Raw genomic sequence first — 19,137 nt, 5'->3', positions numbered from 1 at the left:
GACCACACGCCAATGCGCTAGGCGGTGTGTCACATACGGTTGAGACACACGCCTGTATCTCTACCCGTGTGGACGAAAATATGCCATTTTATGGCCACATTTCTCACCCATTCTTGATTTCAACCTAATCACTTCAAATTTCATACTTATAGGCCATAACAATGCCTTCAAAACAACCAATTCCTAGCTCTAATATTGTCATGTTATCACATATATCCTAATTCCTAGCTCTAATATTGTCATGTTATCACATATATCCTAACATTCCAATTTATCACATTAGTCAATTGACTTATGTACCTATAAGTCATCCATCACCTAACTACTCCAACATACATATATCAAACATGATTAAACCATACATATATATAAGCTGATTGGGAGAAAAATTAATTCTTAACATTTGCACAAATCAATCCAACCCTATACATGCCATATAAACCATAATACACATTGCAAAAACTACCGGAACAAGTTGGATAATGTGGCTTGATGTGTTGATCCGATCTCTTGACCTCACGTTAATCTACAAGGACATTAAAAAACATAAGTAAGCTTAATGAAGCTTAGTAAGTTCGATGGCTTTAAATATAAATCTTAAGTTCGATGGCTTTAAATATAAATCTTACTGACCTACTATAACATATCAATTTAAATAAATTCATTCAATGTACATTTCCTGTCAATCACAACTTCTATTGTTGAATACACTTAGTTCATATCAATACTACTAAAAATAATAAGTTTCTAATATTAATTTCATAATTTCACTTACCAATCCTTACCAAATCGGAGAACGACTTACAGATATGAAAACATCTTATTCAAAAGGCCGAAGGCTACACAGAAGCACATAAGTGCTAAACAGAAACCCATAAGGGTTGATCGGAAACCCAAAAGGGTTAAGTAGAAGCTCAAAAGAGCTGAACGGAAACCCATTAGGGTTAAACGGAAACTCGTACGAGTTAAACAGAAGCTCGTGAAAGCTAAATAAAAAGTAAACAAAAAATTTCGAAACAAATGCTAAACTTTAGTTTACTTGGGTAATCTTTCATCAATTCATCCTTTGCTATCTTTCGCCACAGAACGATTGTACTCAATCCCGCGTTCCATTCATTTTGAGCGTTCAATACAAATTCATGGTTTTAACCATATTTTACTTTCAACAATAAATATAAATAAATTCATAATAACAATAATAAATTTAATATATAAAATTTAAAGTTTAACCATACGAATTTAGCTGGGTCAAATTATAAGATTTGTAGAAGTTCAGGGACTATTCTGCTAATTTCCTTTTTTTACAAGTATCTACTGGCTCTTGATCTAAAATATAAAATTATTCATTCATTATCATATATTTCAATTCCAATTCACTTCACAATTAATACCCTCAATTTTTGAAATTACATAATTACCCCTAATTTTTATAATTTTTTCAATTTAGTTCTTTACTAATTAGTCTATCAAATGAGCTAATTTTTTCAATTGATAATTTATTTTAATATTCTAAGCTATTATAGAGCTCTTGATATTCAAAATTTCAACACTAAACCCTAATAATTAACTTTTTACAATTTGGTCCTAAAATCAATATCTATCAAAATCACTTGATAAAATCATCATATAACAAAATTAAAGCTCTAAATCCATTTTACTTCATCAAAATATTTGTTACTCATCAATGGTAACTTTCAAAATTACCAATAAAATAAAAAACTAATGAAATAGTTAGTTGGACCTAATTCTAAAAGTCTCAAAAACATAAAAATTTCAAGAAAAGGGTAAGAATGGACTCACTTGAAATAAAAATATGAAAAACCAGCTTCAAGGTCCTCCTATGGCATTTTTTTGGACTGAAAATTGATGAAGAATTGCCTAGAATTCAATTTGGTCATTTGTTTTATTTTAAATTTTAAGTAAATTACCATTTTGCCCTTTGTTCACACTAATTTTGTTTATTTCTTCTACCCTTATGCTGCCTCAGCCAAATCCTTGGGATAAATTACTCCTTAAGTCCTCCCTATTTACCATTTAAGCCATTTAATCACTATTTCTTTAATTTGCAAGTTTTGCACCTTTTTCAATTTAGTCCTTTTTAATTAATTAACTACCAAAACGTTAAAATTTTCTAACGAAAATTTAATACAACCTTAATGACACTCCATAAATATCTATAAAAATATTTACGGCTCAGTTTATAAAATCAAAGTCTTGATACCTCGTTTTTTAAACCATTTAACGTAATAAATTCTTATAAAACACAAATTACTAATTCAAAAATCTTCCTAAAACAACATTTGAATCGTAAATACTAAATAATAAAATTTACGAGCTTACTTATCGAATTGGTGATCTCAAATCACTATTTTTGTTACCACTAAAAATCAGGTTGTTACAGTTCAGTAGCAGTTTTACCGTCATTTTCTGTCATTCACTATTCACTAACATTCAGCAGAAGCTTTACCGTCGTTCACTTTTGATCACCATTCATTGTTGTTCCCCCTTCACTGTAGTTTACTTTTCACTACCGTTCAATTTGGGGTACATATTTCTCTGTTTAATTTTAGATCATTTTACAGTAACTTATTTTATGTCTTTCACTAAAATTAAATATGTTTTATACTTATTTTAACTAAAAGACAAAAACATATAAATTTCATTTAATTCTATTAATCGATTGAATTATTTGAAATATTTTGGTTTGGTCAATGTATTTGAAAAAAAACTTCGATTTGTTTAACAGTTTAAATTTTTTACATTTTGAATAATTAATTAATGGTAATTCGATTCTGGTATTAACCGAACTGGCCGTTTGAATACCTTTAGAGATAACTTCAAACTATTCCATGTGAACACCATTAAAAAAAAACATATAATGCTTTTGCGTTTCCATAAGCTACCCTTTTTTCATCAGGGTATTTTTGTTTTTCTCCTTGAAATGAGTGTTACCATTAACATCAGTAATTGTTAGACAAATCTATCCATCTTCAATAGCCTCTCAAGTAGTTTCATTAATGGGCATGAGAAAAGCCTTTATACAGGCTTTCCAATACGCATAATTCGAGGAAACAATAAGAAATGGGGCCCGTGAAATGGAACTAACTTTTTTATAGACTTCATAGTTGCAAGCTGAACACAATCTCCTTTACGTATGTCTGAAGTCTGCTCTGATACAAATTGCAAAAGTCTCAATTTGATGTATGTCCTAATTCAATGTCCCAACCGATGTTCCAACACATGCTAGAATTGTGCAATAAAGCAAACAAATTGAATTGACACAGAAGATTTGTTAACATGGTTCAGATAACAATTATTCTCTATGAAGTTTTACTCAGTGAATGATTTTTATCCAACATTGGATCTAAATTCCTATTTTCTAAAGCTTAATCTACCTTTACATTGTGGAATAATTGTAGCCCCAATAAAAAACCTCAATGTTACAATCAATCACCCCAAACACCCTACAAATAAGTTTTACTCTCCAAAGAATACTTGAAAACAAGAGTACAACACTACATAGCAAATAAATTTGGAAATTAACAAACAAGCTCTCACACAAGCGCTTAAAAAAGGATGCCCCAAAATGCATTGAAACGGCCTATTTATAGGCTGGAGTCAATCAACATTTGCACTAGATAAAACACATTTTAAATTCAATTATTTATCCATAATTTGAATTTTGAATGCTTGTCTTTAACTCCAAGTAAATTTAAAATCAACTCAATCACCATGAAGATAAGGATAACATTTATTGCTGAACAAAACACTCTTCTTCTTTATCCATTTAAAAATAAATCTTTCAGAAAAATAAAATTAATTTTAGCTAGAGATTATTTGCTAATAAAAACCAATAAAAATAAAACAAGCCACATATGTCAACAAACTTACTATCCTTTAATTGTCCAAACTTGTCTTAAATAATGTTCAAACAAGTCACCCAATAACTGAACCAAAAATAGTTAAAAGTCCTAACAACATGAAATAAAAATTAATCATGATTATTAATTAAATTACATGAAATAATTTAAAAATACTTTTTTACAAAAAAATAATTAGTGTTTTATATTATTTAAGATATAGATATTTTAGCATAAACAAAAATATCTTAGCTAAATAATAATATCGTTAGTACAACCGATTTAAAAGTTCAAAATATGCTATTAGTCCTTATACTTCTATAAAATTTGAGATCTAGTTCTTATATTTTAAATTTTAAAATTTGATCTTCCTAATTTTTAATTTAAAATTCTAGTCCAATCATCATCATCATTGATAGTTTTGCTAGAACTTATAAACTTGACATATTTATTTTCATCAATTATATACAACGTTATATGAAGGTAGCCTTATTAATATGCCAAATTAAAAAAAAAGACAAAAAATACTAACATGTTAATGATTGGATTGAGATTTTAAATGAAAAAATAAGATGACTTAATTTTTAATTTTTTAAGTACAAAGACTAATCTCCAATTTTGTCAAAGAATAGGGACTAACAACATATTAGCCTATCTAGAAAGATAACATAAAGGCCTTACTCATGGGCCTGACAGGTAACCCAGCCCGTAAGCTCAACCCAAATTTAAGGTACAACCAGGTATTTCACCCTCAAATCAATGGCAGTCCAGTATTTCAGCCTTGTCTTCCTTATAAACCCTGACATTCGGCTCTGTGTATCTATTCCTCTCCACCATTTCCATCACTGACCATCACCACCCCCTCTTTCCACTTCACACACACACCCAATGGTGGTAAAGGCTCTGGAGGGACTGCCATTGGCACAGAAATCCGTTGATGGTTTGCTCAAAAGCTATGAGATATGAGGGCCTCTAATTTCTTTTCACCACTTTTTGCAAAATAGCCATTTTTTGCATTTGTTCATAAATAATTTTTTGATTGATAAACAATGATGATGCATGCACTGGACTTTGAACAGTTTTTTTGTTTCTTTTTTTGAAACATAGCCTGTAATCTTGATGCACATGCAGCCTACTATGCCTATCTTACCCACCCAAGGTTCCTCTTTTTTTTTTTTTTTTTTGTGTGTGTGTGTGTGTGTTCTAAAGTATGTTATTAAAGAATTTTCTGTAACAAGATTTCAACTTTATTTATGGGATAATGTTGGGCGTTAGCAATAGACACTGTAATATCGTTTGATTTGATTCTTTTGGTGTGTTAACAGTGTGTTCCTACTATTGCAATTGCTTCCCTTATGTACTGATGAGGAACCCGCATTTTTTTATTGATTTTATGTTTGGCATACCTGCATGTGGTTTTCGCCCAATGATGGAAAACTCATTGAAAGAGAGTAGTATTTCTGGTTTTCATTTAGTGGGTTTACTATCATCGTCCCATGTCATCATTATCATCATCATCATCATTATTATCATCATCATCATAAGTCCCTAATTTGTTTCCTCTCTCTTTCTCCCGCTCTCTATCTGTACGCACACTTATATATATGTCTATCATTTCTGTCTATAATCTATCTATCTTCTTATTGACAGGGCTGATGATTTGTAAATTCTCTTTATGAGGAACAGTTTGTTAATACTACAATGGCCAAGCATAGCTATGAGATCTGAGGGCTTTATTGATCATTTAGACATCGTAATGCCATTATTGCTTTCTTTAGACATGATTTGCATCCTGATCATACTCGTTTTCCCCTTAATTTAATTGATAATCAAGTAATTACCAGTTTTCCTACTGAGAATTTTTAGGCTGCTGATTTTGTTCTTTAGTGACTATATGGCTTGTATGATTAGTAATATCGTTTCACATTGTGATGGTTTGTAGCTTCATTAATCTATGAATTTGGTCAATATCTCTGATATATCCTATTTGTAATGTATGAATCTTCCTCTTCTTGAATTGATGTTTTGGGAGCATTAAACATTTAGTTAATTTGACAAATTCTTGTGAACTTTTTCTTGTTTAACCTCTACTAGTACATTATGTGTTTGTTATCTGATAGTGTACTTAAAGTATCCCATATGCTAATCCTTAGTGAATCACTTACGGTCATTTGAAGTTTGAACCTAGCTAGTCAATTGTATCAGGATACCACTTGTGAAGTACATGCTTAATGAATTCGAGAAGCTTTAAAATATGTTTGTTGATGGAAGTTGTTGATATGGTAGTTCTTTTGTTTTTTATGTTTCATTTAATTTGTGAAGACTTAGACTGATATTTTTGAAAACCATGAGCTTAGCTGTCATTAAATTATGATACTGATGAAATCCTAGTCTATTATGTTTCCTTTGAATTTAAATCTTCCATTTAAGTTGTTTACTTTCTCAGTAGTCTTTACATATTTTTTTAGTTGTTTTAAGTCTGGTCTCACTTGCCCTGAGATTATTTGCTCATTTTCCTGCACTGCCCGATGATGGATGCTTTTGTGTGCTTAGAGTTTGCCATGGCATTGTTGTTGACCTCCATCCTTACTGCTAGTCATCATTGGTTTTGGCGCTTCTTCTTCTTCATCTTCTACTTCTTCTTCTTCTTCTTCTTCTTCTTCTTCTTCTTGTTGCTGTTGTTGTTGCTGCCGCCATTTCCATTTCCATTCCCATTGCTAATTATCATCTGTGGCCTTATAGACTATCGATGGCAGTAGTAGTAGTGGATGTAGAAAGGTCTTCAATAAAATTCCATTGCATCACCATTGATGAATTGGTAGAATCATTGAGTTTTGACCTCTGAGGGCATTGCAGGTTATTTCATCACATTGAGTCTTTGAAAGTCTAGTGTTTTGCTGAGTTAGTGACATGTCTCATTGTAACTTGCTAGAGGGGATATACTGCTTAGTTTTGTGCAAAGAGTTGGATATTTACCAATTTGTCTTTACTTATTTCTAAATACTTATGTCTCACTATTGGCAGCCTAATTGATGAATTCATACCTATTTTGTTGGACCGCCCCAATCCTTTATGAAAGTATGGCTTCTATAGGACTAAAGCCATTTGCTACCCAGGAGAAGGCTGAAGCACCCATTGGCTTTTTTGGCTAGAGAAGTGATAACCAACCAAGAACTGAAATATGGTTTTGTGTGCTATGCTTTGCTCATTTATATATTTGTTTTTGTTTAAAGCCTTTTGTGCTCACATTTACAATGTTTAATCCTTTCAAGTCTAGAGAAATCTGTAGTGTAATGTTATAATAGCATAGGGTACGTATATGAATGATATGAACACTGCATTGTCATTTCTACTTGTCGGGGTTGTCATCCTTAGAATTTTCAAGCCTTCATGTGGATTTAAGCTTGTAATTGACAATGGCGCTCAAAGTTTTTAAATATCGCAGTTTGAGATAAACTAATTTGCATAGGTATGTATTTGTTTGTTGCATGTAATGCAGGTTGAGTTCAAAGATACTCGGCTAGTAAAAATAAAGGGTAAACTAGCTGGGTGGTCACTCAACTTTTGGGTAGGTTCTAATTTGGTCACCCAACTTCATCACCAATGTTTTTAAAATTTTAGTCACCCGTTAAATACTTACATTGAAGCTGACATGGGGCTTTTTTTATTGGTCTAATAACAAATTAAGTTCTCCAATGTTTACACATTTTATCAATTTTATCTTGAAACTAAAAATTCAATAATTTTAGCCTTCATTTTATCAATTTGATCCTAAAATCAGTAATTCAATAATTTTAGCCCTTGTTTATAAAAATTTTTAATTCTAATTACTAGAGTTTAAAAAATGAGTTTTTTTTTAAAGAATTTTGTAACTTTCAATCATGGCTAATGAAGCCGGCTATCACCAATCTCAACAACATCAACTACAGTTTGAAAGAAAACAGAACAACTAAAGATTGAAAGAAAACGAAAACATCAAGACTTGCAGAGCTACTTTTTCACAACAATTTTTTCATAATAAATGCCAGTCAGTCAAATACTGAAACCAAGTAGTGGAATAGCAAGAAGCCGAAACAAAGTGCTGAATATAGCCCAAAAAGCATTGAAGTGATTAAAAAATTACAAACACTCAAAAATCCCTGCTTAATGGTCGTGCATGACTCATCGGTAGCAATCTCCATTTTTGCACTTGACTCTTTGGGGACCTCCACAATAAAGTTTAAAACACCATCTCCCGAGTGCAATGGTATATCATGCCAAGGAGAAATCTAAACCACCACTAAATCTCAATTACCTTCCAAATAAAAAAAAAATAGTTGGGACAAATACATTTTTCCCTCAAGTATCTTCAAAGAAGACTCTGTAGTCAAGGGTTTCGGGATGACCTTCATGTTTGATTGAACCTGGGGATTATAAATGGCATTGCAAGAAAATAACCTTTTGGATAATCGTTTGCCGTTGTTGAAGCTAAGAGCGTAACAACTGCGTTTCAAAGCAAAGGGCTCTTTGAGAAGCAAGCAGGAAGAGGAGGTAATAGTGGAGCTGCCGACTACGAATACCACCATTCTAGCTGTTGCTGCTGCCAATGACTGATTTCTTTTTATCCAAAAATAAAATCTTTAAATATTTTAGAATTAAATTAACAAATTTTGTAAAAGTTCGATCTAATTTATTTTAGTTTTTAGAATTAAAACTAAATGACAAATTTTATAAATATTAAAGGCTAACATTTTGAATTTTTAAATTTAAGATTAAATTAATAAAATATGTAAAAGTTAAATTTATTATTAAAATAATAAAAAATATAAAATCTTTTTTAAATCTACATCAATTAAAGGTCGAAGCAATAAAAAAGTCAAAAGTGAAAAATGAATAAACAGTAGAATTTAAAATTATTTTTATTGAAAAAAAAGGTAAAAACATGTTTTGTTTATTCGTTAATAAAAGATTAAATTTCATGTATCATTATTTTAAGAATCGGATCGATGGATCAAATTTATTGAACCAATAAATTTGATCTGAAATAAAAGATTAAATTAATTTACGAGTGAAATTATTACAATAATGATGGAACCAATTGAAATAATTTTTATTTTAAAATATTTTAAAATAATTTGCAGTCAAAAATATTTATTTATGCATATGTCATACAACACTATAACAGTCCGACTAGACAAAATCGCGCGATCATGTTTGTGAAAAGAAAAAAAGAAGCAGCTCGCGCGATGCCTTGCGACTCTCTGTAGTTACTGTCGAGGGTGGGCCCATCGGCTTTGGTGTAGTTGCACATTCTTTTCTGTTGATTTTCGATTATCTCGTCATATATATGCGGACTAGCGATGATAAATGCTTCTCCCGCTGCTAAAACAAATCTATGGACGAATTTTTTCAGGCAATTTCGTGGGGGGAGCCTCATCCCTCTCAGAAGCTCCCCAGCGAAAGCTGCTCTGATGCTGATGAAGATGTAAGCATTTCTTTGTCAGAATCAATGGTTTTTCTCTTTCTTTTTAAGCGATTCTTTGTTCCTTGACTTGCTATAAACAGATGAAATTCAATTCTATTCCTCTCTTGTTTATCTTTTTTTTTTCCTTCGCATAATTTCTCAAATTATTTCACGCCTACTCTGTTTTTTTTTTTTTTTGGTTGTAGATCTGCTAACTTAGTTATTTTCTATTTTTTCATACAACCAGACACATGATTTCCTAGATCTTTGAAGTCTTGAGGCTCTGGGTGATTTATCTCTCTATATAGAATAAAATAGAATACGTAAATTGAAGCTATATTTCAATTCGGTTGCGTAGGTGATCAAGTCTGAGGTTTTTTTTTCCCAGAATTGGAGATCAGCTTCTCCGTCGCTACAACCATGGGATCCTGGATCTTTACTGTACTCCAACTGGGCTCAGAGCCATAATCAGCCTGGAATAAGCAGTGGAGGAGTTGTCCCAAACCAGATCAGTAATCATTCTCCAAGCCTAAAGGAACTTACTAATAATCATTCTATTTTGAAAAGGAACCTATCAAGCGTATCTGGATCAGAACGAGCTCTAAGGAAAAAGAGAATTGATCAGGCATATCGGGAAAGATGTAAGGTGAGTCTATCTTCTCATCTTATCTCATTTCTCTTGCAATAATTTGGGTCCAACCTAAAGGAAAAGGGATCAATTTTCATGCAATTTATTCTGCCTTTTTTGTTTTTGATTGTGAAATAAAATATGAATTAGGCGAAATATGAACTTACTAATAATTTAATTGCTTTCCATTTGAAAGAAGTTCATCTTTGATTTTTTGATTTAAAATTTCAAATAGGCAGGTTGAAATAGCAGCATGCAAAATTCAAAATGTTGGTTTAAAAGCAAAAGATCATTAACTGAATTGAATGAAATGATGAATATTCTAGTTTGAGTCACGAATGGTACATTTTGTCTTTCCTTTCTACGCAGAATCACAAAATGGAAATGCAATCGAATGTGGAGAACCTTAAAGAAGAAAATGATTCTTTAAAGAAAGAGAATACGTCCTTACTAAAGGATTATTCTTTAATGAATCGAACTTTGAGAGATCAAGAAAAAGAGATTGAACAGTTGAGGAATGATCTTCTTCAGCTTAAGCGCGAGCATGAGAAGCAAAATGTTCTTGTGCTAACACTTTCAGGGTTTTTAGTAAGTCTCTTCTTCTCTATACTCAGTATACATGTCCAATGATTTTTCATTCCACATGAAGAAATTAATGGTTATACTCCTTACTGGTTTTAATAGTGAGAACTACTATTGGCTTTTGTAGTACTTATCTTCAGGTACTAGCCATGTAGCCATGACATTTTTTTTTTTTTGCAAGTTTGGATCACAGGGATGTTCTCGGTGTTATGCTCAAAACAACTTAAGAACAAATTAGTTATAAAGTGGAAATTAATTATATTAAAAACATCTATTTAGATTGTTAGGTTAAGATCAACTTTTGGTATGTGTAACTTAAAAAAAAATTTGAAATCAATCAATCAAATTGGTTTGTCTTTCTTTGAAGCTTGTACAGTCAAGCAATTGAATCCTTTACAATCAGAAGATGTCTTTGTCTCCAGAATGGTGTCTCGAAGATCACAAGCAGATTGTAGTGCTTTGCCTCTAATGTTGATTTACACAGACGGTTGTTGAAACCCTTGTAAAGGCGACTATTCGTTTCTACTAGTTTGAAAATTTATTAATCTAAATCAAAAGGTAACTATCTGTTTGCTTCTGGCCGAATAAGAGCTTTCAACCAAGAGTTTCGGCTTAAGAAGACTAAAAGCTAATTTGGAGAAACTCAAGGAAACCTGGCACAATGGTTTAGGGTTTTTTAGGGATCAAAATTGCACAAGAAAAACCTTGAGGAAACGGTGTTTTTCTTAAAAAGAGAAAAAACTAACCTTGAAACACAATTCTTTGTATTTTAGAGATAGAAAGCAATGCTTGGGATTTGCTTGAATGTTGAAACGCTTGGCCAACCACTAATTATAGCGGAAGATTGGGTGGAATCACAACTAGGTTGGAACTCCTACTTGAAGAACTTTTATTCTTCAAGTCCTAGTTGTTCAGTTTAACTTAGTTCCTTAAATGAATCTTCCCCAATAAGGCTATGTCTGACAAGCCTAGGTGATAGGAGGATAAAGAATTATTGGATTAACCTTATCAATCCAATTGGCTTTAAGGCATAAGAACTTTTAGGAAAACCCTTACCATTCAAATTACAAAGAAAAGATTAATGCAGGAGACTTCTTTTAACTGGGTTACAACTAGATTCCTCCCTTTTTGATTCTATATGGTTGCTAATTAGGAGACCTCTTTTAAACTATTTTATGCTACATAATATTTGTGTATATTATTAGATAGCAAACTTATAACAATTATGTAGATTACATAGAAGATTTTTAGGGGTTGGATTTGATTTATTTCTCTTATTTTCTTTCATTTTACTATTAACCCTAGTTGATATATATGTAATCCTTGATAGAATGAAATATAAGTTTAGAGAAAATCAATTTCTTTCTTCTTCTAAGTTCTCTAAAATTTGTTTCATGGTATCAGAGCCTTTCGAATCAATTTTTTGGTTTATGTTTCGTCGCTTCCATCTCAAACAATTCTCTTTTTGTGGGTTTCTTTTCCAATAATCGTTCGTGTGCATTGTTAGCATAAGGAGTAGTATTGTCATTTCAGCCAATTTGTTGTTTCTGGCTACCAGAAGCCTCACATGTGAGGTTAACATGCCGCCTAAAGCCATATGCCCCTCCATGCACTAATACATAGGGGTGTGTGAACAGTCATCTCGCCACCATTTTTTGCCTCCACCAGTAGTTTTTTGTACTAGATCAAACATCTACTCAACCATCTATTGTTCCAGCCTATTCTCAAAGACAATAGCATCCTAACTCATGTCCTCCACTAGTTCCTTCATCGGAAGATCCAATCACGAGTGACTCAGATCCCAGTCTTGACCTACTTATTGCTCCTTGAAAAGGTAAACGTTAATGTACCTATCCCATTTTATCTTTTGTTTTCTATGGTCTATTGTCTTCTTCTAGTTCTTTAATTGCATTCTTAGTTCCGTTACAATTCCTAAAACTATTAATGAAGCCTTGTCACATTCTGGTTGACATGATGTTATGGTAGAAGAAATGGTGGCTCTGGATAATAATACTTGGGATTCAATAAATTTTCCTACAGATAAGAAAGCTATTGGATGTAAATGGGCGTTTGCGGTAAGAAATCTAGATGTATACGTGGCTCGACTTGTTGGTGAAGGATATGCTTAAACTTATGGAATTGTCTACTCAAACATTCTCTCCAATTGCTAAACTAACTTCTGTTCAATTGTTCATCTCCATAGTAGCTCCATATGATTGGCCCTTACATCAATTGGATATAAATAATGCTTTCTTACATGGTGATCTCCATGAAAAAGTCTATATAGAGAAACCATTTGGGTTTGTTGTTCAGGGGGAGAAAAGGAAAGTTTGTCATCTTCGAAAATCTTTGTATGTTCTGTAACAGAGTCCTCGAGCTTAGATTGAATGATTTAGTGAGGTGGTCCAAGCTTTTGATTTAAAGAAGAGTAGTTGTAATCATTCAGTTTTCTACAAACATTCAGAGGTAGGTATGATTCTACTTGACATCTATCTAAGACAGCAAATTTTGTAAGCTTTTATATGAATGTCTCAAAAACATCCAAACCCCTAGCCAAAAGTTTATACAGGTTTAGTTATGTAGATAAAAAATATGAAATTTAGAGTTACCTTATCTACACTTAACAGGTCCAATCTCTCCTAAAATAGTATAAACTGATGCCTTTGAAATAGGATATAGAGGAACCTTAAATCAAGGCAAAGGTGGAAATGAATAGTTAATGGGATCCCTAAAGCAATTGGGCTTAGTTCAATATTTCTAATGGGATCTAGTTCAATTGGGTTTGTATCTCCTTCTAGTCTCCACTTATCTGGGAGTTAGACTTTGTGTCACTGTATTGTTTTGAGTATTGTCGCATGGGATCTTGTCATGTCAGTTTGGATAAAAAGAGCCTCTCCTTTTGGGCTGTGAACTAAAGCTTTTATATTAACCACGGCCTTGTAATGAAGCCTATAAACTAATATTAATATTTCCGTTCTAGGATGCATTTTGTAATTATGAGTGTGGACTTGAAGAGTTAAAGATTTTAAAATATTTTTGTCAGTTAATGAAACTATAAAGTTTGGGGCTTAGAGTTAAATATCATTTTGGTAGTTTGGTTCCCTTTATCTTTTTGGTTCTTACAGTTTTACATTTTGGCTATTCTTCCTTTTGTTTCTTTTTATGTTTTCTTTTTTTTTAAATTTTCATTTGGATTAATTTTTATTTTAGTAATTTCTTTTTTATTTTTTAATGTAATAAGCAAATATATTATTATATAGTTGATGAGCGTCGAAACCACCAAATATAAATTTCTATAACAAAATAGCGATAATTAGCGATATAGAGCAATAGGATTGAATCCACAAGGTCTGACTATCTAATTTCGCCTTTTTTCGTGACCAAAATCAATGTTGAGGTCACAGTCGTGCCCACGATCTATGTGTAGAAATACTGAAAATAAAAATAAAAATGGGGAGTTTAAATTGGTTAAGATAATAGAAGAAGAAAATATGAAAAAAAATAGACTTGAAAATGCAAAAAGTAAATAAATTTAAGAAAATAAAATAAATGAATAAATAAAATATTTTTTTAAGTTTAGCCTTAGCCTCGCTATACTCCAATCTTGAATCGGTCCTTGAAATAAATTTTTCCTTTCGAGCAATAAACTGGTTATAGCGACGAAGAACGTCCCAGTCGCCAATTTTTTCTTATGTAGTCAATCCCGGTACGACCTGCAAATTGACTCTTGCCAAATTTCTAACTACGATACACATGTTCGCAATTTAAGATTTCGACAACCTTATGATCTAAAAAGCCCAACTAGAATTAACAGTCTCAACCGAGTGCGTCGTTTAAATCCGATCGTTATCTCCTTTGACGAAACCCAATTGGCTTTTCTCACCTAGACATGCCAATTTGTTCGTGGGAATTTGAACATAACACGACTGATTCGTCTTCCCAACTATATGCCAAACAACTCTAACCCAACGTACATTTTTTGAATCGAAGCTGAATCAACTTTAAGGGACAAATTTGTACTATCCCATATACCAGAGAGATAGAAAATACTATGTTTAGAGGTTTTTTGAGTGTAGTCGTATCTCACTATTGTTTTATTGGAGCAATTTCCAGGCTAAAGCTAAAAGAGATTTAGTTAAGAATTCAACTCATGATTCACCCACTTATTTAAGTAAACTAAACATAAGAATTAGAAGTTTATTTCCAAAATGAATTAAAAAAATTATTCTAAGCAAAACAAATGCAAAAAGAAAGCATGGCATGATCCAAAATTCCTCATTACTTAGCTCACATTGCCCTCAATATGCAATTTTAAAACAATAATGAATAGAAGGGTCAAGTGTACTCCCTGTATATATTCAATGGGTCGGAGGACGATGGGAGGGATCACTTTGTAGCATGTTGAGGATGCTTGAGATATTGGCTTCCATTGTTTCGAGGCAAGCTTTAATGCGAGCTTCAATGCGATGAAGTCGTCCATCTAAAATAGGTGGTTGCTCCTCTTGTTCTCTAGTAGTCGGATCATGTCTTTGTCGAAAGACTTTATTGCTTCAAGCAGTTCATGTACCTGAAATATAATGCGAGAAAATGTATTAAACAATATTTTATTTAATTCTCAAATTAAACTAGAATTCAAAATTAAATTAAATAAATAAAGATAAATATGGGTTGCCTCCTATAAAGCGCTTTTGTTTAACGTCGTTAGCTCGACAACCTGAGTATTATTTGTTTGGTTCCTAGAGAATTAATTCTTCCATTACGCGTACTTGAAAGTTCTCATAGAAAGATTTCAACCTTTACTCTTTGACTTTGAAGCATTTTCCATATTCCTTCATCATAGGTGGATTGAAACATATTCGAGTTTCTTAGCTCGAGTTTCCTTTTCCTCTATCTGAATCTTTAAATGTCCCCGGCAACGGCGCCAAAATTTGATTGGTGTCAAAACCACCAAGTATAAATTCTTACGACAAAGTAATAGTAATTAATAGTATAAAGCAGTAGGGTCGGATCCACAGGGATTGGCTATCTAATTTTGCTTTTTTTTGTGACCAGAATCGATGTCGCGATCACAATCGTGCCCATGACCTATGTGTAGAAATGCTAAAAGTAAAAATAAAAATGGAGGGTTTAAATTGGTTAAGATAATAAAAGAAGAAGATACAAAAAAAAAATCGAAAATGCAAAAAATAAATAAATTTAAGAACATAAAATAAATGGATAAATATTTTTTTTTAAGCTTAGCCTTAGCCTCGATGTACTACAATCTTGAATCGATCCTTGAAATAGATTTTTCCTTCCAAGTAATAAGCTGGTTATAGCAACCAAGAACGTCCCGATCGCCAACTTTTGCTTATAAAGTCAATCCCGGTACGACCTGAAACTTACTCTTACCAAATTTCTAACTGCGATACACGTGTTCGCAATTTAAAATTTCGACAGCCTTGCGATCTGAAAAGCTCAAATCAAATCACCAGCCTCAACCGAGTGGAGTGTTTAAATCTGATCTCTATCTCCCTTGACGGAATCCAATTGGCTTTTCTCACCTAGACACGCCAATTTGTTCGCGGGAATTTGAACATAGCATGGTCAATTTGTCTTCCCAACATGTACATTTTAAATTGAAGCTAAATCAACTTTAAGGGACGAATTTGTACTATCCCATATACCAGAGAGATAGACAATACTATGTTGAGAGGTTTTTTGAGCGGGCTCGTATCTCATGATTGTTTTATTGGAGCAATTTTCGGGCTTAAGGTTAAAAGAGATTTAGTTAATAATGGAAAAAGTCATGCTTTGAAAATAAATTTGTGGAATTGTGCAAAGTGGGAAGGGAAAGATCCTTGGAAGATAATTAAACCAAAAGTTGAAAGTAAAGAAAAGAAAAAGAATTAAACAACATAATAAAAAGGTGACGCAGGAAGGGAGAAAAAAATAGAGAATTTATTAAATGCGAAAGGCAAAATGTGTGTCCAATTGACTGTAGTCACTAGGTATATACACTTTTAGTGCAATAATTTAGCTAGATTTTCCTAAATATTATCACTAAATAATACTAAATATTATCACTAAGTAATTTTAAATATTATCATTAAATAATTCAAATTTTAAAATCAAATTTAAACTAGAATTTGAAGTAATTACGAATTGTAACAATATAAAAATCCTTTAATATTTATCCAACCACTTTTTAAAAAAAATCTTCAACCCTTCAATTTTTATCCAATCATCTTTGAATCTTTAATCTTTCAATCTTTCAATCTTTCAATCAAGCCTTCCTCTTTACTTTTTGTTCCAATTTGGCCTCTCTTTTTTTATAAGAGTTTGAATTCAGCACATCAATTTCATTATTGGTAAGAAAAATCTAAATTTAATAGCATTTTATCCGATAATTAGCCAAAAATAAATATATTAAAAATATGAATTTATCTTGCTATCAATAGTAGATCAAGAAATACATAAAATTGAAATGAATATATATGATTTCATTAATAAATACTAGATTTTGTTACACTCAACAATTGAGTTATAGGTAAAATGATAAACACTTTTTAGGCTTGGGTTCAATCCTTAGACATTGCATTTTATACAAATACACAATATACAAACTTTAATCTAATTGACCTAGTGATATTTTTTTTATCACCACATCGGGGTACCATTCCTCTGTCCAAATGAGAATGATTCCCTACTAGTTTCAGTTTTGCTATTGTAGAACTCAATCTCGCTGCCATATTCTGTTTAGTTCTTAACACCCTACAAATCTCATTGTTGTGCTGAAGGAATCTTAAATTTTTCAATTCAAAAATAAGTTGGTAGTTATCCTAAACTAAGTAAATTGCTAATATTTACATTAGTTAGTCGACATTTCTATTTACTTGCAGGCATTGTTATGCTGAAGGGATTTTATGTTGTCCAATACGAATAAATTGCTAACCAGTTTTCCAAAACTTGCTAATAATTTGATGCGCCACGTCGTTGTCTACGTGTACCCAAGAGCAATCCCAAGTATAGTCAATGAAAGCCTTGAAGTCTACTTAGTGAGCATGTGGTCAACAGCTTGCTGCATAAGAACAGGATTACTTATTTTATATTCTGTTTTTATTTTAAAAGATCATGCAGTTATTTGTTTTAGTTGTTATCCTAATTCTCCAAGTCATGTACGCGGATATAAAGAGGCAATAAAGAGGCAATCTGATTTCTAGAAAAGCAATTGTGGTTTTGTTCTCACCCTAAGCAGAATAATCAATTCATTCATAGCTTGGACCGGGACCTGTCATAATTATACTAGTATTTTATGTGGATTTGTGCCCTCAACAGTTTTCCTACATTTCTATTATCTCTTTTGATTAATTTTATAGACGCATGCAGGTGTTATGTAAAAATCCATGTTATTATTACTGTTGACTCCAAAAGCTAAAGGTAGTTTATTATTGATTTCATATGGGTTCTGCTTGTAGACTTTTACTTAAATGATTGTAATCTCATTCTAAAAGTATAACAATTGCTCACATACATACATGTTAGAGCTTAAATATGATTGTATAGATTTTTAACAGGGTAGTTTTCATTTTAGGCTGATCAAATGAGGCTTGAAAACGAGAAGCTAAAAGATGAAAATGCATCATTGAGGAAGAATGCCAATCCTAATTGTAACTTACCACAGCTTGCAGAGGAGAATGCAAAATTAAGAATTGAAAATAAAGTACTCAAGGTGCAGAATGATGCTTTATGTGGGAAGATTATCAGTGACGATGACAAGAAGCGTGAACAAGAACTGTAAGCTAAATTACCACTACTATTTGAAGATATGCCCTGTGTTCTTTCTCACTTGACAAAATGTGCTATATTTTATTTCCTAGCACAACTTGTCTGTCTTTGTACTTTATTTTCTGCTTATCTTCATGCACTATATGGCTACTTATGGCATATCTTGTGATAGCAGTGTAGCTTTCATGTCCTTGACCTCTCTTCTTTGATCTTCCATGATCTCTTTTCTTGTTTTCACACGTGTTATCTTCCTTTTCATGGGTGTATAGCCGGTGGGTACACTGTAAGTCAGCCAATATTGGCCGGTATGATAGTGAGCCTCCATTGTGTTATTTGTAGGGGTAATCATATAGGAGTTACTTCGGTGGTGCTGTGATGTTGCTAATTCTCTTCAGTTATGGTCTTTGAATTTGGTCATGTGTATACTACCTCATGTATTGTTATTCTAATACATGAACAGTGGAATTTACTAACTATAGCACGCATAAGAAGTGTTGATGTATTGCCCTTACTATATAAAACATTAGTGGTGAAAGTTGTTAAACTTATTGTTGGTAATTTTGCATAAGTCTTCCATAATGTAGATATCGGCTGGGCTTTATCAATGTATAATAATGCATAAAAAGTCTTTGTTATCGGAATTTTGAACTCTTATATATTTATATATAAATATATATATATATATATATACCTTCATTTCTTTTATAATATTTTCTCCTGTGATTAATAAATTAAAAAAATTAGTATTATTTTTTATTTGGGAGGTGTTTGGCTGTTCTATAAGTAATACTTCTTTTGGGAGTGCGTTGTCCATAAGGTTGTTTCAAGTGGCTTAGAATCAGACTTCTTTTTCCAAA

The 19,137-nt window shown here is 32.1% G+C and overlaps 1 protein-coding gene and 1 long non-coding RNA gene across 3 annotated transcripts; both read left to right on the top strand.

Moving 5' to 3' along the window:
* Positions 1–4,561: 4,561 nt before the first annotated feature.
* Positions 4,562–7,316, top strand: LOC128284053 (uncharacterized). Its single transcript, XR_008274357.1, has 2 exons — positions 4,562–5,613; positions 6,885–7,316. It is a non-coding gene; the product is annotated as an uncharacterized LOC128284053 (long non-coding RNA).
* Positions 7,317–9,017: 1,701 nt separating this feature from the next.
* LOC108467066 (uncharacterized) lies at positions 9,018–18,921 on the top strand. 2 transcript variants are annotated; one of them, XM_017767536.2, is made up of 5 exons: positions 9,018–9,324; positions 9,692–9,949; positions 10,301–10,519; positions 18,087–18,289; positions 18,620–18,921. In XM_017767536.2, exons 1-5 carry the CDS (start codon positions 9,235–9,237, stop codon positions 18,654–18,656), a joined length of 807 nt encoding a protein of 268 aa, XP_017623025.1. In that variant the 5' UTR covers positions 9,018–9,234; the 3' UTR covers positions 18,657–18,921. The 2 variants fall into 2 exon arrangements, with proteins under 2 accessions (XP_017623025.1, XP_017623024.1); XM_017767535.2 differs by having other exon boundaries at positions 9,662–9,949.
* Positions 18,922–19,137: the final 216 nt, after the last annotated feature.

Source organism: Gossypium arboreum, chromosome 2 (genome assembly GCF_025698485.1).
Source record: "Gossypium arboreum isolate Shixiya-1 chromosome 2, ASM2569848v2, whole genome shotgun sequence".
Classification (NCBI taxonomy): domain Eukaryota; kingdom Viridiplantae; phylum Streptophyta; class Magnoliopsida; order Malvales; family Malvaceae; genus Gossypium; species Gossypium arboreum.
The sequence above is the reverse complement of the archived record's forward strand: the minus strand, read 5'-3'. Positions and strand labels throughout refer to the sequence as shown.

Bases quoted from the DNA above. Each gene is read 5' to 3' on its own strand.
- LOC108467066 (XM_017767535.2), top strand. From the start codon at position 9,235: ATGGACGAATTTTTTCAGGCAATTTCGTGGGGGGAGCCTCATCCCTCT. The intron at 9,950-10,300 runs GTGAGTCTATCT...CTTTCTACGCAG, and splicing joins CATATCGGGAAAGATGTAAG to AATCACAAAATGGAAATGCA. The intron at 18,290-18,619 runs GTAAGCTAAATT...TGTTATTTGTAG, and splicing joins AAGAAGCGTGAACAAGAACT to GGGTAATCATATAGGAGTTA.